The sequence below is a fragment of the Pimephales promelas genome, chromosome 21, assembly GCF_988280905.1.
Source record: "Pimephales promelas chromosome 21, fPimPro1.hap1.1, whole genome shotgun sequence".
In the NCBI taxonomy this organism is placed as follows: Eukaryota; Metazoa; Chordata; class Actinopteri; order Cypriniformes; family Leuciscidae; genus Pimephales; species Pimephales promelas.
Genome location: NC_142789.1, coordinates 13,182,711 through 13,206,551, shown reverse-complemented (window position 1 = coordinate 13,206,551; position 23,841 = coordinate 13,182,711). Strand labels below are relative to the sequence as shown.

Below are 23,841 nucleotides of genomic sequence, written 5' to 3'. Positions count from 1 at the left end.
AAATATTAATAACTGATTACTTTGAAGTCAAATTATGTTCTATTTCCTGTGAGCCTTTTTCTTTTTCAATGCCTTTTTTTTGTGCATAATCCAAGAAAACCCATTTTTAATTATATCTGGGAGTTCTTGCCAAATTATTGCGTCATTTTAATGCCTTGTGTATTCTTCTTCCTGATTTTATTGATTGTGTAATAGAAGGGTGAGTGAAGGGTTGGGGTGGTTTAAACTTAATTCAATTTATATTCTCATTAAACAATTCTTATTGTTTTTTATAAAACAGTTAGTTCCAATCCTTGATTCTGATTGGTCAATAGCTGTGCTTTATTCATGGTTTATTTATCACTGCGCAACACTGCGGTTCCTATGTTGGGTAACACTTTACTTGAAGTGTACTTCTACTAGTAAAGTGTACTTTACTATTTATTGTGTGGTAAGCGTTTTATAAAAGCAATAAGGTACTCGAGGCAGGTGCTGTGCTGTATCGTGAATTATTAACGGCTGAAGGGGTTGCACGGCTAACAATGCCCTTCAGCCGTTACTTATTCACGATGCAGCACAGCCTCTCGTACCTTATTGCTTACTTAAATTTCAGCCTGTCAGCTGTCAGCCGATGACGGTGCTGTGTCGTGTTCTGAGAATATCAGCTCAAATGGATAGTTCATCCAAATCAGATGTTCAACATCATTTAGTTACCAATGATCGCGCGCGCAAACTCGAAAATCGACTACTGTGGACTTCGACCGAAAACGGGAAGTAAATAGAGGTATGTGAACTGGCTGAATTAACATCATTTTTATTAATATCTTTCACGTCTACTGCAGTCAGATTGACTGTGGTCACTCTTAATAACACCACTCACATGGCTGTGCACTCGTAATCACAAATCAAGGATGTTAAGAGGCTAAAAGCAGGTTTAGAACATGCCCCATTGAAGTCAACCGGGTGCGAATTTTAAAAAGACGATAACACGGTGTAGGCAACACCGATTTTTGTCTGTACTGACAGCACTCCAAATGTACAAAAAATGAGCTCAGTGATAAAACTGACCGGAGTTGTCCTTTAATATCTGCTAACACTTTATTGTGATTATCCCCCAACAGACATTCTATTAACTACAAGTAACTTTGTAACTGCATGTCAACTTATTCTGGCCCTACCAGTATACTAATACTCTACTAACACTCTAATGAGAGCTAGTAGACATGTAGATGTAAAGGTACTTAGTCAACAAAATATGTTAAAGGGACCATGAAAATAAAGTGAATCCGAAACCTCAATATTAAAGGGATAGTTCACTTTGAAATTAATTTTTGATATGTTTTAGCTTACCTCAAGGGCATCCAAGATGTAGGTGTCTTTGTTTCCACAGTATTTTCAATTTTGACATTTTTCAGTCAAACTGTTGTTGTCTATCAGTCATACACTGGAGGTTAAGGGGGTCCACCAAAAAGCATGCACAGAGAAGTCAAAATTAAACATGATTTAATGACTCGTAAATGTAAGTACACATTGATGGCCGCGGTTTTTGTGAGAAAACGAACAGTATTTATATCGTTTTTACCTCGTGTAATCACAGTGACGTCCAAGTTATCTGAATCAGTTGTGCAATGTCCAACTGAACCGAACTGAATCAGTTCAATGTCACGCCAGAAGTGATCGCTTGCGTGTGACGTCACTCAATATTTACACGGAGATTTCGGAAGTTTTAACATTTACTAAACATATTTATATATACCGAAATCGTCTTCCATTGCGGTTCCCCGTATATCTAAATACGTTCAGTGAATGGTAAAACTTCCGAAATCTCTGTATAAACAAAGAGTGACGTAGGCGCGCAAGCGATCACTTCCGGCGCATGCGCAGACCGAAGCGCCCGTGCCGTCAGATCATTTTGTCATGGCTATGATTACAAGAGGTAAAAACGATATAAATACTGTTCGTTTTCTCACACAAACTGCTCATTTCGTGTCTTAGGCCATCAATATGTACTTACATTTACGAGTCATTAAATCATGTTTAATATTGACTTCTCTGTGCATGCTTTTTGGTGGACCCCCTTAGCCTCCAGTGTATGACTGACAGACAACAACGGTTTGACTGAAAAATGTCAAAATTGAAAATACTGTGGAAACAAAGACACCTACATCTTGGATGCCCTTGAGGTAAGCTCAAAAATTAATTTCAAAGTGAACTATCCCTTTAAGGTGCCTGTGTGGTAATTTGACTGCATGCAATTTGTTTCACAAACCTCGTCGATTCCTTTGTGGATTTCAAGTGATTTGGTTAGAATGTCACGTTTCTTTTTGGCCTCATTGCTGAAGTCATCACAGACCCGACGCAGTTCGACACACTTTGGGAGGATCGAGTCTACAGCGTAATGGTTGCTTTGAATGAGCTGGTCCCCATGCTGAGCGTGAAGCTGAGCTTTCTCCAAGGACTCCTGTACAGATAAGTAAAGAAAATAAACTGAAAATGAAGGATGTACACTGCTATCTTGACAAGTAATAATAGATACTTCATACAATCCAGATCAAAGTTTCAAAGCAGCTTTACTGTTTTAAAGAGGTAAATAACGATCAATGATGCAAATGGAATTGAAAGATTCTAGAAAGACAATAGTGTCAGCAGCAGCACTGTGTTTGTGTATTTGATTTTTTCCTGAAATTCAGTTTCAGTTACTGCGTGCTTTCAAACATCAGCACTTTTATAATTTTGACAAAGCAAAAGTATGCATTGTCTTTCTAGCAAGGATGGTGGATTTAGTAGAGTTAAGCTAGTTAAAATCACAGTGGTGACAAGGGCAAACCAACATTCCATGTTGGGGACCAGCATGCAAAAGGTATGGTGATTATGCTGATTTAAATATGCTTAAAAAAATAAAACATTAACTGTGCGTAAAAAAGCAAGTGTGTGTGGTTCTTTGTGGTGGGGACAGTGATTTGTGAATGTCAACATGTAAATTAGTGGTTTAACAAGCAAAAATAGTTGAGCTAAACTGAATTTGGTGGTTTGCATGTCAGGCCGGGTATTAGATTAAAAGAATTTTGACCTGAGCTTTGTCCTCCAAGGTTTTCAGTTCCCCAAGTAGGAGATCGACCCGGGCCACGCAGTCCCCGATGTCAGACAGCCCCAATAACGCTTCCATCAGGCCATCCAGAGAAACTTTCACCTGATGCAATGGATAAAACGCACCAATTTCAACCTGATTAACTGGACAACCGCCACTGGTGATACTTGGTTTGGTATAATGGCTGCCTACTAAGTTGAGCACAATTGAGCACATCCATTGCACCGTACCTCTCTGAAGTCCTGCTCAAAGTGTCGTAACTGTAAGCACTGCTCTAATTTGAGGTGATGCCTCGACCAGAACTGTTCAAACGCATTCTCCGTCTCATCGAGCTGCGCTAACAACCTGAGACAAACAAAGAAACGCTTTTAAAGTGTGAATGTCAGAGGAGCTAGACTGAATTAGATTTCACAGAGGAAGGTTAGATGACACTAGGCTTTAAAGAATAATAACAGAGTGTAACAAGAACTACACAAGTCTTTTACTCCTGATAAAAGAGCTGTAAAAATGGAGTAAATGGCACCAAAGTCAATATGTAGCCCTCAAACCGTATTCACTTTATAGCACTTAATCCTGTGTGGGCACAGAGGACTCAGGTGTGATCCTAATTTTTATTTATTATAAATGTTATATCACTGTCTTCGATAAAGTTTTGTCTATCCATTTAATTTTGAATTTATTTACTTCAAAAAGTACCATATTTTCTATGTAAATTATGCTTATTTTTATGTTTTATTTTTAATTTTTTTAACTACATTAAAATATAATTCCAATAAGTTCTTAGAGCTAAAACCTAAAGATGAAGTGACTGTGCTGTCACCTGGTGTCTTATTTTGACTTATTTTAGAATGCTCTAAATTACAGTTTTTCCCATTCATTTCTATGGGTGCCCATTTTTGACCCAAATACAAGATTAAGGAGGTTTTTTTTACCCACTTAACATTGTAGAATTGAGTCAACAAAAAGAAAATTGTGTGTTCAGGAGGCAAACTTGGGAAAAGTAGCCAAGTCTTGAACCGCTCAGATCAAGGGAAGTATTTTTTAAAAAATAAATCAAAACTCTTTTGCCCATATTTGTCCAGAATACAGTTTTAGGGGTAAACAAAACAACTTTTATTTGAATGTTCCTAGTTATATTGTGAATAATTCATGGTGCAAGTTTTTTTTTTTTTTTTTTTTTTTAAATTCAATCTTTCATCAGAATGCTCTGTGACTATCTTTTTTGGCAGACGTCAGCAAGATCTCTATTTGCAAACCCCTTAAGGGATTATTCTGTTTTGCTGTCAAGTATCAATCATTCAGAAATGTGTTACATTATAGTTCGTTATTAACGGTGTAACTTTTTGTGTGTGGCAAAACCTTTTTACACACCTCTCAACAGTTGTTTGGTTCTCTACCTCATCAGGATTCAAAACGTGGCTCTCGGTTTTGCTGGCCTGGTCTTTGATACAGGACAGGAGAGTATGACCTTGTTTCACTGCCAATTTTAGCTCTTCCTGTACAGAAAGAAGAAATATGGCATACGAATACTGATTGAATCTGCAAATATGCAAAAACAGGCAAAATCAAGATAAATACAGATGGTGTTTTGTTGCTCCACTACGGGAGAAACCGAACGTCAATGAACTGATAAAAGGTAACTGACCGATTGCACAGACACAAGCAATAAAGTAAAGGAGACCATTATAATAAGGATTAAACAAATCATTTGATAACATTAGAAGCACTGCTCTATAAATGTGGATGGCTACCTTGAGCTTATCATGTTTTTCGGTGTGTGTGATAAGCAAATCTTTGGTGCACTGCACGTCATTGGGAAGCTCAGTTTCTGCCAGGTCCGTTCCAAACTGCTGAAGCATCTGTGCTGTGCTCTTCACTGTTAACGCAAAGTTCTCGATGGCCTAGGACACAACATTTTGAATTATATACTTATACTTTACATAACACTGGAAAAACAGATCTACTCCACAGTATATTATATATGGTATTTTGAAAATACATAGTAGACTGCAGTCAAATCTGAAAAAAAGAATACAGTATATTTCCATTTGAAGTCATATTAATAAGCTAATTAAGTCTTTGTTTATTAGACTTTGTAAAAACTTCTCACTGTGCGATGGTGAATCCATTGACTGTGGCAATATTCCAGGCTTCCTCCCAGGTCACAGGTCAGCTGGCCTTTGTCAATGTAGCCATGCAAGTCTGACAGGGAATTTAGCATAACAATCTGTAAGAGAAGAAAAAAAGAATGAAAAAAGCATTTACATACATAATATACGGTGTGTGTGTGTGTATATATACAATATAAGTGTATTCATGCCAGACATGTGAGTACTTTTAGCGAACAGAAACCATTTTGTTTGTCTTATGTGTCTTCCACGGTCACTGTCAGTTAGTGTCAGTGTACTGCCTCAACCACAGACCACACACATTCATTTTCACAGGAACAAGTATTTTCACAACCTGTGGTAGGCTGCTTAAAGTATGCATGCAGACACATTTTACAGAACATATGTGGTAAAGAAACAGTTGCAGAAGGCGGTTAAAAGAACATTCTGGGTTTGGAAGTGAATGAGGCCAGTTTTGGAAGTTTAAAAGCATACATTGTAAGGCTTGTAATTTTGTTCTTCTGTTAAAATGTGTGTATTACTTGAGCTGCAAAATTGTTTACATTATTTTTAGTCATTTTGGGTTTTAAGAGTTTATGGTGCACAGTAACATTATAATGGCAACAAAGTTCACACAACTTTTCACACTTAAATCATGTCATCACATTGAAATCACTTATATTGTTTAAGACTTGTGGATGTACTATTAAAACTTTAGATTTTTTAGTTTAACTCTTTCTCCACAATGTTTGCCACCACCAGCGTTTTTTTTTATCATTTATACAAAAATGTCATTGCACCATACAATTTTTTTGTTGTCTGAACATGCATTAATTAAAGGGATAGTTTACTTTGAAATTAATTTTTGATATGTTTTAGATGTAGGTGTCTTTGTTTCCACAGCATTTTCAATTTTGACATTTTTTGGTCAAACCGTTGTTGTCTGTCAGTCATATAATGCAGGTATGGGGGTCCGCCTCAAAGAGCATGCACAGAGAAGTCAAAATTAAACATGATTTAATGACTCGTGAAAGTAAGCACACACTGATGACCTAAGACACGAAACGAGCGGTTTGTGTGAGAAAACAAACAGTATTTATATCGTTTTTACCTCTTGTTAACAGCCGTCGAACTGATCTGAATCAGATGTCCAACTGAACCGAACTGAACCGTCTCCAGACGTTACGCCGGAAGTGATCTCTTGCGCGTCTACGTCATGCATTGTTTATAAGGAGATTTCTGAAGTTTTACCTTTCACTAATCAAATTTAGATATATCGAAATTGTCTTCTATTGCGATTTCCCGTATATCTAAATATGTTTAGATCTTCACAGTGAAAGGTAAAACTTCCGAAATCTCCGTGTAAACCATAGGTGTAAACAATGTGTGACGTAGACGCGCGAGAGATCACTTCCGGCATAACATCTGGAGACGGTTCAGTTCGGTTCAGTTGGAGATCTGATTCAGATCAGTTCGACGGCTGTTAACAAGAGGTAAAATTATATAAATACTGTTCGTTTTCTCACACAAACCGCTCGTTTCGTGTCTTAGGCCATCAGTGTGTACTTACATTCACGAGTCATTAAATCATGTTTAATTTTGACTTCACTGTGCGTACTCTTTGAGGGTGGACCCCTAAACCTCCATTATATGACTGACAGACAACACCGGTTTGACCGAAAAATGTCAAAATTGAAAATGCTGTGGAAACAAAGACACCTACATCTTGCATGCCCTTGAGGTAAGCTAAAACATATCAAAAATTAATTTCAAAGTGAACTATCCCTTTAAAGGGACAATATGTAGGAATAGCTGCCATCTAGTGGTGAAAATGTATTTTGCATTCAAACAAATTGCGCTCTCCAGCGCCTCGCGTTTTCAAATGCGTGTTGCATCTACGGTAACTATTATTTACCGAAAAGCTATGACAGGATTAGCACTTCATCAAGTGTTCCTTCTGGTGAACAAGTTTGTTATTTCAAACAAACAGCAACTTGACACAACGAATAAAGGATTGTTACAGTATGAATTACTGACTGAGAAAACATGAAATATTGTAATAAGTTGTTAAGCCTTCTTTATTCGTTATATTTTCTGAAGTAGCCTATGTGCATTAGATATCATCAACTTTTAATGTTTATAAATGTTAATATGTCTGTATAATAAAGTACACAACCAAACAATTGCCTTACCTGTCGAGAAGAAAGAAGGACTTCAGCGTCTCTTTTGAATTCTTTCTCCTACATTAGTGCTATCCCGACATTAACCCGTGTTTTTTTGTAATCTACGGTCACGTTTCCTTTTACGATGTATTTTTTGGACTTTTCTGGCGACGAGGATTTACAATGCAGCCTTTTAAACTTGCCAGGGCCGTGAAGCGCTTCTCACTGCTCTGCTCCTCCGTTTCTGCTGCTTTCAGTCACGTCACGCTGGCTATGAACGAAAACGCGCTGTGGAAACCTTTTTAGGTCTATTGTGGAAATGCGTTGGCGTAGTACTTTTTGTCCCTCTCTGCTATTAGAGTTTTTCAAGATGGAAGCCTCCGTGGACCTACCCGTCTCATGTATATAAAGATAATAAATTCTTCGTTTACGAGGATAAGTCAGATAATTGGCAGAGGTATTTATACACCATTGAGGACATATTTATGAATAAAAATATTGATTTTAAATAATAAATGACATAAAAAAGTTACACATAGTCCCTTTAAAAGAAAGAAAAGAGCCTTTTTATCATCACTGAATGTGGGCAAGTACGTTTCATAAAGAGAGCAACCTTTTGAGCAAAAAAAGCTGAAAAAAATCACATTTTTGTCACATCCAAATCATATTCAGAAAGAGTCCATCAACACCCCAATGCTTGCACAGTCCTATAGCTCACCCTGGGTTGACATTTCATTCATTAACATTAGGCAGTTTTGATTTATATGTGGTTTAATGTTGGTGATCGTGTTATTTTACATATATGATTGCATGTGATATCATGTTTCTGCTTCTTCACCAGTGTTTTGATCAGGATATTCAGTACTCTTTTAGAAGATGTGTAACAGCGCCCCCTACTCTGCAGAGCAATGAATATGTTGGGGAAAGAGTTAACTTGTATGATTGAAACCAACTCATTTCACTTCCATTTATAAAATATGTGAAACACCAGCAGCAAATAGCCCAACTTACTGGCAGAGGCTATTTTCACTGACTCAAGCCAACATCATCGGATTGAGCAAGACAAAATGACCAAAGAAACCCGGCTGACAATACAATCAGTAGTGTGGAGAGTAAGCGGATGGCGTTAGATTTTGTGACCAATCGGAGGTGTTTTCAAATTCCGCTCAACAGCGCTCAAAGCGTCACATTTTTAAAAATTCAGTACCGACTTGCTACCAAAGTCTGTACTTTTGACAATTCTATCCATTGTAAATATGTAGCCTAGATGGTGTCTTTTTGCACTAAGTGTGAAGAAAATAAAAGACACTAGCGCAACACTTAATCTAGAACATTCCTGTAGATGACTATCAATCTAATGCACCTGCAGAAGACATGTTGTGAAACACATGTAGGCCACAGTGTGAAATGTTCATTTCCTTAACGTCACAAAAAAAATTGCATGCATACAATATGCCAAAGCGAGGTGGCATTTACTGAAGTCACACATTCACATCACCGCTTTGATGACAAGCAGTACCTCCATCTTTTAAAGTGCTGTTAAAACAGGGTTGGAGGTCAACATCCTTTCAGACATGCATAAAACAAAAGGGTGACAGGCTGAGTTAATAATTTAGCGGGTGAGTGATCATGGTTTACAAACACTCCCTAGGAGCCCTGCACATCATGTGGCGAATGAACACACATGCTGAGGGTCTGGACAGACAAAAGCATGCTTACCGGTACCTTCAATTTGAAGTCATCCCTATGTAACCGCATACTGACATCAGCGATGGCCCTCTGGAGGAGGCGTGAAGGTTTCAGAACCAGCACAAGCTGTAGATTTCCTGGGAAGGAGCCCTTTTAGTCATGAAAGGAAATGAAACATGAGCAAAAATAACAGTTTGACTCATTTCCTTAACAATTCTGTGGCTATATGAGACCATATACTTCCAAACTATTCTGTATTTGAAACTATATATATATATATATATATATATATATATATATATAATAAGTGCGATTAATCGCATCCAAAATAAAAGTTTGTGTACATAATATATGCGGGTGCACTGTGTATAATTATTTTATATATATATATATATATATATATATATATACATGCTTGTATATATTTAAGAAATATTTACATGTATATACTGTATATAGATTTATATATAATTTATATGATATGTAAATATAAATATTTTATATATAAATATTTTTTTTCTTAAATATACATGCATGTGTGTGTATATATATATATATATATATATATATATATATATATATATATATATATACAAAATAATTATACACAGTGCACCCACATATATTATGTAAACAAACTTTTATTTTGGATGGGATTAATCACGATTAATCATTTGACAGCCCTATTTTATATATATATATATATATATATATATACGTATATGTAAAAAAAAAATATATATATATATATATATATATATATATATAAGGTAAAATATATTTATATTACATTTAAAATCTTTTAATTAAAATTGAAATAAATAACATATAAATATAAATAAATGTTTTTGTTACTCCATTGTAAAAAATTAAATCACAAAAGTATTTTAAAATTGCAAAACATACAATTACTTAATCAATTCTAATAATAAACTTAAAACTTTTCAGTCTTTATTATAAACTTTAATAAACGTTTCTGTCACTAAAGCAAATGGAGACATCAACTTTTCAATTTTAAAAATATATTTTTTATATTTTCTTTTTTTTATGTGTATAAAATATTATATATCGTTAGTTATTAAATTATATTAAATTTGTTTCAAAATATGACAAATAAATTCCAGCACAGTGCTACAACAACCATGAAATGAACCTTAACAAAAGATAATGAATGCTGAAGAAAGAGCAGACTCTCTCCTCTTGTCTGCGTTTAAAAAAAAAAAACAGGTGATTCTCCGGAAGTTCAAGTTCCAGCTTCATGTCACCCTTCCTCTCTCATTGTGACTGACTCATGTCTGACATACACGCGCCACTAGCCGGAGTAGCTTTTCTCTATTCACAGCTTTTTTGGAAAGATGTGCAGAACTGGTTATGTCCGCTTTTTGTTGTTTTGTTTTATTGTAGTCCTTTTATTCAGTTGGTTATGCTCAGCGGACCAACAAGATTTTGTTATATTCAGGGACTTGAATAAGTTAAGTTCCTTGTTTGTTTGTTTGTTTCTAAAGTTCAAGCAATCGAAAAAAAAAAAAAAACCTGTTCTGTATTTACGGATATGATGAGACACGCACGGGTGAGTGAAATATGTACATAATATGTCCCCACGAAAACCCTTCTGGTAGGTCTAAAATATAAACACTTATAATAGTGAATCAGGGTAAGACGAAATAAGTTTTGGAAGAAGTATGATATATTGACAAATATTTCTGTATCTGTAAACATCATGTTGAAGAGCTTGTTCTAAAGCTTCAGCAAGAGCCTGTACAAACCGCTATCCGTGACAGAGACGTGATTGCCGAGTTCCACTTGTCCTTCCTGCGGTCCAGGATGATGATGAAGCCGATGCTTGCAGCATCCATGCTTGAAGGATGAAGAACATAAACAGACTGGTCAGGCTTTAAAACCACAACTTTAAGACAGAAATCAAACATTTGACTTTACAGTAATTTCGCCGTATTTACAGTTGGTTTCAATACAGGTTTTGAAAATGATTCGCAAGGAAGTTTTAATCACAATAAACAAAGATAAATGAGGTTTCACCTTGGTATGCTGGTCAGGTATGTGATGACGTTAACGAATTCCTCATCCGTCACCTCGTTAAAACCTGAGAACTCTGGGAAGGTGATGATAGGAGATCCATCTTTTCCTCTTCCTCCTGCAAATATTTAGAGTCAAGTTACCTCACAATTATTCATTCTTGAGAAAAAAAAAAGGTTTGAAATATGAAATGGCACTGTGGTACTTTAAAAACATTTGTCTTTTCAAACAACATTTGTTTATAATCTCGATGAGCCATGGTGTGTGTTCACAGTGTTGTTGTTGTTTTTTTCGGTCTTATGATTGACATCATTCACACTTAAATGGAAACTATGCACATGGTGTGAAAGTGCATGCAGCACAAGCCAGGTGTGAAGAGGTTTAAAACCATGACCTACTTTTCTTCTATTTATACATAGCTTTCAAATACATACATCGTGAATGGTCTTCAAAATAATTCTTAAGTATTCATCATATGCTTCTACTTTTTATTTGACTTATTTTATTTCAATTTAATTCACATATTTATTTGATTTAAGAAAATCAGAACCACCACTCATTTCAACCACAAGGGGGCGACAGTGGTATGAGATTGAGTTGTGAGATATGAGATGAGCTGTTGAGTTCTGACACATCCATCAATTATTATCAAACAACATACTGTTTAAAAAATGCTTGTTAAATTGTTAACAACAAATCAGACAAAAAGAGACCATAATAAAATGAAACTTCATTTAACATAGACTATAACATAAGATATATATGTTTATACTTAACTGCCAAAAGTGATTAGTTGAATTGACTTAAAGGAGTAGTTCACTTTAAAAAAACTTTTGCTGATAATTTACTCACCCCCATGTCATCCAAGATATCCATGTCTTTCTTTCTTCAGTCGAAAAGAAATTTCGATTTTTTGATGAAAACATTCCAGCATTTTTCTCCATATAATGGACTTTACTGGGAACCAAATGGTTCAAGGTCCAAAAGACAGTTTCAGTGCAAACTGCAAACTGTTCAAATGGCTTTAACAAATCTTTTTCTGAGTCAATTCGTTCATTTCGTTCGTTAAATGAACCAAATGACACGAAAAAAGATTTGTTCATTTGATGAACGAGTTTGAACAGGAGAGTCACGAACGCTCATCACAGAACAAAGCAAAGCGAGCATTTGTGCTAATAAAACTTAAACTTAGTTTTTTTTTTTTTTTTTCAAATGAGCGATCGTTTCACTTGATAAGACCCTTATTCATCATCTGGAATCGTTTAAAGCCCTTTGAACAGTTTGCAGAAACTGTCTTTTGGACCTTGAAGCGTTTGGTTCCCATTGAAGTCCATTATATGGAGAAAAATCCTGGTGGAAAATGTTTTTCAAAAACCTTAAATTCTTTGCGACTGAAGAAAGAATGACATGTACATCTTGGATGACATGGGGGTGAGTAAATTATCAGCAAAAGCTTTTTTTTTTTTTTTTTTTTTAAGTTACTTCAACTGATCACTTTTTGTTGCCTTGCCTTAAATTAAATAATGCGTACTTGAAAAACGAATCGGTTACCTAACGTAACCTCGGTTCTCTCTAGATGAGGGAACGAGTATTGCGTAAGCTAGCTTACGCTACGGGAAAGATTCATCTTTGCTGAGAAGTTGAAGCCAAAAAATTATTCCATAATTTTGTAATTATTGTCAACGCAGTCTCTTCTGAGGCAGACCATGAGCGGGCTAGCTAGCGGCTCATTGGTTCGCTCAGAGAGAATGCACGAACCTATGGGAGAGCGGCGCTGAGTCCGCGGCCAATGAGCGGACGGCGCTCGCTTACTGCGTCACAGCCCGCCAAAAGGGGCGTGGCTACAGTGTATAAAGGTCGCTCTCCCAGCTCGTTCGTTGATTCTGTAGCATGAAGCGAAACGCTATTGGCGCAAGCACGGCCGGGAACGCAATACTCGTTCCCTCATCTAGAGAGAACCGAGGTTACGTTAGGTAACCGATTCGTTCTCTTACGAGAGGTTCTCTCGTATTGCGTAAGCTAGCTTACGCTACGGGAACACCTGGTCAACGCCGTGCGCGCTAAGTAACCACTAAGCATCCCAGGGAAATACCGGGGGAATCTATAAGTGGATGAAGATAATACGGCGGCCAGCATAGCGGCCGTTACTATCTAGTGCAAAAACGCCCAAGGCGGCCGGCGAAGGCGGGCCGAGATGTGTGGGCTAATGCATAAGCACATAGGGGAACACAAGGGGTGAGCCGGTGTGATGGAACTCCCGATAGTGCGGCTTCTATAGGAGGGCTGTGAGTACTAGACCGCCAGAATTTTCGCCTGTAAGGCTGGAACTTCCAAGTTGTAAAATCTGACAAAGGTGGAGGGGGAGGCCCATCCCGCAGCCACACAAATGTCGTGAATGGAAATCCCGCAGGACCATGCCCACGATGAGGCCATGCCTCTGGTGGAATGAGCCCTGATGCCCAGTGGGCAAGGCAGGTCTTTAGCGGCGTAAGCAGAGGCAATCGCGTCTACTATCCACCTGGATAGGGTCTGTTTCGAGGCGGCTAGTCCCTTGGTGCGGCCACCGAACGACACAAACAGCTGCTCCGAGCGTCTGAACGCGGCAACGCGTGTAGTGTACACTCTGATAGCCCGAACCGGGCAGAGGCGGTCAGCGTCACGTTCGCTATCGGATGCAGGCAGCGCCGATAGAGAGATCACTTGCGCCCTGAAAGGGGTACCAATCGCTTTTGGAACATAACCGTGTCTAGGCTTTAGAATGACTATGGAGTCACTCGGTCCAAACTCTAGGCACGCGGCGCTCGAAGACAGCGCGTGAATGTCCCCCACACGTTTTACTGAGGCGAGAGCCGTCAGAAGAACGGTTTTTAACGAGAGGTATTTTAGCTCCACGGACTCGAGTGGTTCAAACGGTGGGGCTTTCAGAGCTTCTAGAACTATAGAAAGATCCCAGACCGGCACCGTCGGGGGGCGAGGGGGGTTCATCCTTCTGGCTCCCCTGAGGAAGCGGATGATTAGCTCGTCTTTGCCCAGAGACTGGGCGCGCCGGGGTTCAGCGAACGCTGCGACGGCTGCCACGTAAACCTTAAGAGTGGATGGGGACCTGCCCTTATCCAGCATCTCCTGAAGGAATACTAGCAAAGACGAAACCTCGCACGTCCGTGGGTCCAAATTCTTGTCGGTGCACCATTTGGAGAACACAGACCATTTTGCAGCATAGAGCTTTCTGGTAGAATCCGCTCTGGCGTGTTTGATCGTGTTCAAAACCCCTTCTGGCAATTCGACGTGTAGTCGTTGGTCACCCATGCATGAAGCGCCCAGCGCTGTGGATGGGGATGCCAGATCGAGCCGCGGGCTTGAGTGAGGAGATCTGCTCTGATTGGAATGGGCCACGGGGCTGTCTGTGACAGCCGCGTTAGCTCCGGGAACCAAATCTGATTCTCCCAGCGCGGGGCTATGAGGAGCACCGAGTGGCGTGAGTCCCTGATTCTCTGAATGACCTGCGGTAGCAGAGAAATCGGGGGAAAAGCATAGAGCGGGCGGCGGGGCCAATCCTGGGCTAGCGCGTCCTCGCTCTTTGAAAAGAATATTGGGCAGTGAGCGTTCTCTTCTGAAGCGAAAAGATCTATCTCCGCTCTGCCGAATAGGCGCCACAGTGTTTGGACTGTTTGAGTGTGCAGGGACCATTCTCCGGGGGAGACCAGGTTCCTGGACAGCCTGTCTGGACCGTCGTTCAGATGGCCCGGCACGTGCGTCGCTCTGAGCGATAGCAGGTGACTCTGGGACCACAATAGGATGCGGCGTGTCAGATGAAAGAGATTCTTGGATCTGACGCCGCCCTGACGGTTGATGTATGATACCACGGCCATATTGTCGGAGCGAATCAGGACGTGGTGACCGTTTATGCGCGGGAGGAAGCACAGCAGCGCGTTCTCGACCGCGATCATTTCCAGACAGTTTATGTGTAAGGAACTCTCGTGGCTCGACCACTGGCCGGCGGCCGGTGAGCCCTCGCAAACCGCTCCCCAACCCGAGTTGGATGCGTCTGTCGAGATGACTTTCCGGCGAGAGAAAGTTCCCATGGTAACGCCCCTCTGAAACCACTCGCTTGCTGCCCATGGCTGCAGTGCAGTGATACAAGTCTGAGTAATCCTGATCATCTGGCGGCCCGTCGTCCACTCGCGGTGGGATACGCGGCTCTTTAACCAGAATTGAAGGGGGCGCATGTGCAGAAGACCCAGCTGTAGCACAGCGGAGGCTGAAGCCATATGACCCAGCATCCTCTGAAGCGATTTCAGGGATGTAAGGGTACCCATCTGAAACGAGGCGGCTAGGTGCTGAACACGGCGCGCGCGCTGTGTGGATAAGCGAGCCGTCATCGTGATAGAGTTCAAATCTATTCCGAGGAACGAAATAGTTTGACTGGGCTGGAGAGAGCTCTTTGTCCAGTTGACAGAGAGTCCCAGCGCTTCCAGATGGTTGAGGAGAACTGTGCGGTGCGACAGCAGCTCCGTCTGGGAATCTGCTAGAATCAGCCAGTCGTCCAGATAATTCAGTATGCGCAGCCCCTGACTTCGCAGGGGAGCGAGCGCTGTATCCATGCACTTCGTGAACGTACGGGGTGCTAAGGATAGGCCGAACGGGAGAACGGCATACTGGTAAACTTGGCCCTCGAAGGCGAAACGTAGGAATGGCCTGTGATGAGGGTTTATCTGGATCTGAAAATAGGCGTCTTTCAGGTCTAGAGAGATGAACCAGTCCCCCTGGCGGACGTGCGCGAGGAGTTTCCTGACTGTGAGCATTTTGAACGGTCTCTTCATGAGCGCTTTGTTCAAAGCCCTGAGATCTAAGATCGGCCTGAGGCCGCCGTCTTTCTTGGGGACCAGAAAGTAACGGCCGTAAAACCCCGACTCGATCATAGATGGCGGGACTCTCTCTATAGCGCCCTTCTGCAGTAGCTTGGCTATTTCTAAGCGAAGCGTGTTCATGGCAGCCGGGCTGACAGTGGATTCGAGCCGCACGCGCGAGCGTGGCGGGCGGCGACGAAACTGTAATCGATAACCATTCTTTATTATGCTTAAAACCCACGGGGAGATGCCGGGGATGGCTTCCCACGCTTTGTAGCATACGGCTAGTGGTTGAATGGCGATTTCGCCCTGATTGCTGCACATTGCGGGCTGGACACAGGGTGTGGGCTCGCTTATAATGTGGAAGGCAACGGGACTTACACTCAGAGAGGAGTTTAAGGGCCTTGAGACAGAGCGGGCAGAGGGGGGACACGCGCACGGGCTCGTGGGCGTGCTTATGTTCTCTGCTGCTGGAGCGGAAAGTGCACGCTCCGTGAGAATGGGCTCTGCGAGAGACCCTGGGCATAGAATGCTTGTGTGTGTACGTGAGCACATGGTTGTGGGCACATTTTTTACACTTGAGGCTTTTATGCTCTTTTTGTGAACTCTCTGGGTAGCCGTGAAAACGGCTTTTAGTCGCTCGCAAGCGGGCAGGGAAACCGGCTTGTTTGTGGCGGTAAACACTACTGTAGTCAGCGGTGAGACGGGGACTAACAGAGGGCGAAGCTTTGACGGTGGTCCGGCCGCAGCGGGAGAACGCCGTCTTTTTCTCAGCTGTGCTAGGCAGACTTCTGTTGATCAGGCTTCAGCGTGATCTTGGGTCGAGGCCCCCGGGGAGGAGGCTGTCTGCGGCGGCTATCTGAGCGAGAGCGAGGGCGGCCGCCCTGTCTACGCTGGGGCTGCTGAGCTTGCTGAGGCGGGCGCTGCTGTGTGGTTCTGGCAGGCGGCTCGTGAGAACGGCCCGTCGAAGAACTCGAGCGGCGGGGCAGGAACAAGTTCATGGCCTGAGTCGCTTTTTGAACCTCGGAGAAGCGGTCAACGATGCCCGTGACGGCGGATCCGAAGAGCCCGGTAGGGGAAATGGGCGCGTTGAGGAACGCGGCTCGTTCTGACTCTCCCATGTCGGTAAGCGTGAGCCATAAGTGTCTCTCGGCGACACAGAGGGCGGCCATGCATCTCCCAAGAGCTTGTGCGGCGGCTTTAGTGGCGCGAAGGGAAAGATCCGTAGCGCTTCTCAGATCCGCAAGGACGGGCGGTTGCCTCCCGCTGCTCGCCATTTCACACAGGATGTCGCTCTGGAGCACCTGGAGGACAGACATCGAATGCAGCGCTGAAGCGGCCTGACCGGCGGCAGAATAGGCGCGGGCATGGAAGTTAGAGGTCGCTCTGCACGCTTTTGAGGGAAGCGTATGAGAAGACCGCCATCTAGCAGAGGGCGGGCAGAGATGAGCGGCGACCGAGTCCTCGACGGGTGGCATGGCAGTATAACCCTTCTCGGCAGCTCCGTCCACTGAGCGCAGCGAAGCGGACACATCAGAGCGATTACGGGCCGAGAGAGGAGCATTCCAGGACTTCGTGAGCTCGCTGTGAAGCTCCGGCAGGAAGGGTGCAGCCCGGCTGCAGGCGGGGGCCGGACGCCGGTGCAGGAACTTTCCATCCATGCGGTTCGGTGGTTGCTCAGGGGGAGGAGACCACTCGAGACCCAGGCGGCTGACGGCCTGAGAAAGGAGGCGCGTTAGTTCCTCCTCGATGCCGGCGCGGGTCCCCGCAGACTCTCTCGTCGATGAGCCAATCGACGACCAATCCTCGCTGTCCGAAGCGTGCAGCGAACAAGAGTCCTTCTCATCCGCGGTGTCCTCGGAGGCGACAGAGCGGCCACTCGGCGGCAACTGTAAGTCCGGCAGGGGCGGAGAGGGAGAGCGGTCGGTGGGCGGCGGCGGCGGCCCACATGGATCCGCAGAGGGCTCCGGCGGCCTCTGGGAGCGGCGTTTCTTCTTCCGCGGCGAAGTAAGAGGCGGCGCTGGAGCGGTTTTGACCGCCTGTAGTCGAGCCCGCAGGGTTGACAGCGGCAGGTCCTCGCAGTGGTCGCATCCTCCGTTGGCGAGGGCGAGTTCTGTGTGTTCCACTCCGAGGCAGAGAGCGCAGATGGGGTGGCGGTCTCCATCCTCGAGCGGAGAGCGGCAAGAGCCGCAGGAATTACGAGGCATCTTGAAAAAGACGCTCGTGCTCTTTTAGGAATAATCAAGAAAAAAAGGATACGCGTCGGATGGCGCTAGCTTGCTGGGCGGCTGAAGGTGGCAGACGGCCGGCTTCCTCAGACTCCGGAGCTCGCTAGACGGTGCCTTCTCAACGACGGCGGCTTCTTCCCAGAACAGCGGATGCGTGTAGCTCGCTGAAATGAACAGAATCAACGAACGAGCTGGGAGAGCGACCTTTATACACTGTAGCCACGCCCCTTTTGGCGGGCTGTGACGCAGTAAGCGAGCGCCGTCCGCTCATTGGCCGCGGACTCAGCGCCGCTCTCCCATAGGTTCGTGCATTCTCTCTGAGCGAACCAATGAGCCGCTAGCTAGCCCGCTCATGGTCTGCCTCAGAAGAGACTGCGTTGACAATAATTACAAAATTATGGAATAATTTTTTGGCTTCAACTTCTCAGCAAAGATGAATCTTTCCCGTAGCGTAAGCTAGCTTACGCAATACGAGAGAACCTCTCGTAAGAGAACTTAACATAACATTGCAGTGCAGTACGGTAATTTCCAACAATTTTAAGGCAGTAGGTTTTCTCACTTTTATTTTAACTGATCAAAATTACAAGGCATATATTTAATTACATTTGTTATGATGTTTACACTACAAAACCATTACATTAAATATTATAGATGTACATTGGAGTCATATATTTGTGTTAGGTTTTAATTTTGTATGATAAAATTTAATATTTAAGGCCGGGAACATTATATACTTTTGATTAATATTTTTATTGTGAAGGGAGAGTGTAAGAATGGTATGTTTGTGAATTTATAACCTTTAAGGGTTATAAGTACGTTCTCAATCAATGGTATCTGTAATTGTAATACAAATATAATAATTGTAATATGATGTGTTCTATTTAAATGGAAACAAAAGACAATCTAATTATAGTGAGGGTAAAATATTGTATTTTTTTAAACACATACTGTCATATTTTCATTTTGGGCTCAAACTGTAAAAACCCCTGGATCACAAAGCCTGACGTATCTCCAAACTTATTATGTCATTTTAAATAAAATATGTTTAGCAAAATATTTGCCACTGTCCAAGTCAGTGTGAATACGTAATCGCTTCATTTAACAAGGATTCTTCTAGCGCATTGTGTTCATTCCTGAGGGGAATTCTGGAGAAAGATGTGTTTGTTTGCAGTAATAAGGCAGATCCACTCATGTCACATGTTCATCCATTTTTAGACTTTAGATGTCACAACTCCTCAATTGGGTGATGTATAGGTGATTTATATATATATATATATATATATATATATATATATATATAAATCTAATAGCATTAGTGAGCAGAAGAGATAAAACATTAAACATCTTACCGTTCCAAAACTTTTGACTTGTATATTGTACTCTGTGGTTTAATGATTTCACAGATTTTAATGACGCCTCTAGGACATTTAATTTCTGACCGTCCCCTGTGATTCACAGAGACCTAATAGACGACACCATGCGTTTCAGCGGAAAACAGCACTCAAGACAAGAGGATTTAGCTAAATAGATTGCACAGAGTATGCTGGGATTGTTTTGAACCGTAACATTGCGTAACATTGATGGCTGGTGCAGGCTTCTTGGCAGATGAGGAGACAGGGAGGCAAGCCAGGCCTCAGGAGATCTGACTGGGGTGGGAAGGAATGGAAAAGCTCTCTAAAGAGCAGCGAGTCTGTAGTTATGATGTCCCTCCTACTTACATCAGCTGAGCGTGTAAGTTTTTCCACCCTGTTTCACCCTGCAAGTGCTAAAAGCAGTAAACACTTCTGTTTTTAAGTTAATATGAATTGTTTTGCATAGTTAATTACCCCTCAGTATCAACCAGCAGCTTCACAACCAAGGCTGGTTAAATGAATTAAAAAGTAGAGTCAATATAGAAAATGTGTGTCGGAAACAGTGTTTTTTTCTCTGGCGGTTGCCTAATCGCTTCATTTCAAGTTCACTTCAATGTGAAAATTCTGTCATCATTTACTGTTTCAAACCTGTATAGTCTCTTCTGCTGAACACAAAAGAAGGTATTTTGAAAAATGTCGGTAACCAAACTGTTGATGGACCCCATTGACTTCCATTGTATTTTTTTTCCAATGGAAGTCAATGGGGTCCATCAACTGTCTGGTTACTGACATTCTTCAAAATAAATATTTTCTTTTGTGTTCAGCAATAGAAAAAATACATACAGGGGTTTCATTTTCAAAATTTTCATTTTAAAGTGAACTATTCATTTAAGCAGGATGGTGGCGTAGCTAAAGGCTAAAAGCATTAGCTGGTAAACAAATACGATTTTGGTTCAAACAAGGTTAAAAAAAAGTCATTTAGTACTGTAAGTGTTCACTGGTTTAATTAATGTAATTACTGGCTTAAGAACTGTAAAATGTTACATAAATGTTACATATTTCAATTATGCATAATTACATGCAACTAACCCTACACTAAGTCTAACCATAAACCTATAAATACAAGGTAAGTACATGAAACAGGGGTAGGTTTAGGGGTAGGTTCAGGGTTAATACTTGTTATTACCCGGTAATTGTAGTTACTAAAATAAGTACATAGTATTCACATGGGTAACTGGACTGAAAAAAGGAAGCGTTACCTAATTGACACCTTAAAGTGTTATTAAACGTATTTTGTCTTTTAAACATTTTACAATGATTATGTTAGTTCTGTATCGGTATTACTGTATGCAGCAATATTAAAATTTTAGCTGATACAGATAAGCAAAAAAGTATTTTCAAGTTATGCCTGATAAACAATAAATGGCTAATATTAAAAATCCATATTAATTTGTGTAAATTAATAAAAAAAATATATATTACAGAACAACCTCACCATCTGAAATTTCTCAAGACTCAAGTATTTTATTATTATTATTATTATTATTATTATCATTATTTTCAAGAGCACACACATCTTTCTGAAGATAAGCAAAAAAAAAAAAATAAAACAATAAAAATTTAATTAATCAGGTGAATTAGGCATTATAATTTTACAATATGAAAACCGGATATTGATTTTTAAATTAGCTAAAGATTACATTTAACTTTGTTTTTAACTTATTTAAAAAGCTTTTAAAGATTAATGTTAAATGGACATTAGTTCAGAACAAAGATAATCTAAATTTAAATTTAAAACAATTTAAACATGCACAATTAAATATCCAATACCAACAATACTGATAAAATTGAAAAATATCATCAGATAATCAATATGGAATCGATAAATTGTGCATGGTATTGGTATTACAAATAAAAACATTTAATTTCACTCAGTGAAAGAGAGAGTATCATATTGAGTGAAACAAAGATCTGTGCTGTTTGACATTGAAACAAATACACAATTTTCACAATTCATGAACTATCATCTACAAGTCCTTGGATATCTCTCTAATCACTTTTATATAACATTCATCGTGGGAAACCGAGATACCAGTAGTCTATTTTCTCTGTTTTTAAGTGCTAATGAGCATCTGAGGAAATGGAGGGCTGGGAATCGTACAAGTACATGATGTGATTTGTGAGCATTAGCATCAATTAACTGCCACCAGAGAAACCTGACCCACGTTCTTCCTCTCAACAGAGAAAGGGTCAAAGTTCAAAAGCATCACCAACAGCGAGTGAGCAGGGAAGTGTTTTGCTTTTGAAAAAAACAATAAGCCTTTGTATCCCAACCTAAAGAGCAAACAGACATTCATATCTCACCTGAAAGAAGAGCAAACTGCCTGTGTAGTTGTTCAATTATATCGACAGCCAGTAATGGCCTGATCTCCTGCTGCATAATCTCATCTGTGAGGAAAGAGAAAAAAGAAATAAAATCACTGCGACATGCATATAACATATAATAAAAATCATGTTCAGGATAACCAGATATAGTGTCGCAGAGTGCATCAGTATTTTGACCCTTAAGAGTGAGCGTCTGCTCTGGAAGGAGTTTCCCCTGTACAGCTGCTTCCTTAGAGACGACCTTTAGCCATCAACACAGCCTCTGGTTTGTATCCGTTCATCAGGGAAGAGCTCCTTCAAACAAGCCATTCTTTTATGCCTTTGGCTTTACAAAAGAGCTCGAGCGCTACTATTCTCTACTGATCTGCTGAGGGTCACCCTAAATCCCAGTGAAGTCTGTTGACGAAACAAAAGCTTCTCTGTGCACGTACACAAAAGACTGCATTAACATTGACTTCGCTTTATCAGACGCTGTTAAGTCTTGTGAGGAAACTTGCTGTAGGCTACAAACAACGTTGATGGGTTCCTACTGAAATTTTGGGATGTAATCGGTGTGCATTGATGTTGGGAAGTCTTGAGGTAATGAATTGAAGTTTATATCCTGAAAACAGTTAAAATGTTTGACGGGCGGTGTGCCGTAAACCGCAGAACAACCTTAGCTTACAGAACTGAACATGTTTCATTTTTTTTTTTTCTTATGTGCTCACACATCCTTCTGGAGTGTGTTCTAAGGAAAAACAATGTGCGTGTGACAAAGGAAACAAAGGAAAAACAAAGAAACAAAGGAAAAACAAGGAGCATGTGAAAACCAGATGTTATCAACTGGCAGTGGGGTCATAACCATTGATACGGACTGTACATGAATTACAACAAGAAGCCAAAGACTTCCCCAGTGGAAAGTCACAGTAGCTGGATCGTACAGGACTACTCCCATGACAGAAATAAACAAACTCTGAAACTTTTTTTTTTTGCAAATATATTTTAAAACATTAGCAAAAAAAAATAAAAAAAAATAGGGCTGTCAAACAATGAATCGCATCCAAAATAAAAGTTTGTGTTTACATAATATATGTGGGTGCACTGTGTCCTATAATTATTTTGTATATATATAAAATTTAATACACGCCGTCGCACACGCATATATATTTAAGAAAAAAATATTATTTATATATAAAATATTTATATTTATATATAATAGAAATTATATATAAATCTATATACAGTATATACATGAAAATATTTCTTAAATATATACAAGCATGTGTGTATTTATATATACAAAATAATTATACACAGTGCACCCACATATATTATGTAAACATAAGCTTTTATTTTGGATGCGGTTAATCGTGATTAATCATTTGATAGCCCTAATAAAATGTGTTTTATAATGCAAAATGTTTATAATGCATTAGAGTGTACAAGAGATTTACTTATTTTTTTTACGTATAATAATTAAGGACATACTTAGGGACAAATTGGGAATTATCCAATACATTTGGAGTCCCACAAGTGTCTGTGTTAGGCACTCTGCTATTTTCAATATAATTGCTGCAGCCCCTTGGTAAAATTATTAGAAATTTTACGGCACTGTGATGCCGATAACAAATGTGTAATCTGTTTCTGATGCTGAAAAGCTCTGAGAGTTCTTACCAGGTCAAGAAAATATGATCATATAACCCCAAATGTATTATCTGGGTACCTACTATGTTCCCATATTGATTACTGTGACAATTAGGTCCACTGGAAGAAAGTTGAGGTGAGAACTCAAACGCAATTTATTTCCAAAACAAGATAAACAAAAGCATGACAAGGCATGGAAAACTCTAAACTGAAACAGGAACACAAACCAAGACTGGAAAACAAGATACTTGAGTCAGCCCATTGAACAAACAACAGTCGACCAAGACACAGGGTAAACATGAGTTTTAATACATACAGGACTAATGACGAGACAAGGGACACCTGT

The 23,841-nt window shown here is 40.6% G+C and overlaps 1 protein-coding gene across 10 annotated transcripts in view; it reads right to left on the bottom strand.

The window, feature by feature from the left end:
• The window catches only part of mcf2l2 (MCF.2 cell line derived transforming sequence-like 2), a 111,246-nt gene that overhangs the window by 66,500 nt on the left and 20,905 nt on the right, over positions 1–23,841 (bottom strand). For 9 of the 10 annotated variants that reach the window (XM_039657536.2, XM_089125021.1, XM_039657540.2 and 6 more), the window contains exons 2-11: positions 21,852–21,935; positions 11,064–11,178; positions 10,793–10,883; positions 9,057–9,176; positions 5,178–5,294; positions 4,819–4,968; positions 4,439–4,563; positions 3,298–3,412; positions 3,050–3,169; positions 2,249–2,440 (exon numbers count right to left, since the gene is read on the bottom strand). In XM_039657536.2, the coding sequence (XP_039513470.2) occupies positions 2,249–2,440; positions 3,050–3,169; positions 3,298–3,412; positions 4,439–4,563; positions 4,819–4,968; positions 5,178–5,294; positions 9,057–9,176; positions 10,793–10,883; positions 11,064–11,178; positions 21,852–21,935 (1,229 nt within the window). The remainder of the gene's footprint in view (positions 1–2,248; positions 2,441–3,049; positions 3,170–3,297; positions 3,413–4,438; positions 4,564–4,818; positions 4,969–5,177; positions 5,295–9,056; positions 9,177–10,792; positions 10,884–11,063; positions 11,179–21,851; positions 21,936–23,841) is intronic. The other variant, XM_039657537.2, reaches the window with a different exon arrangement.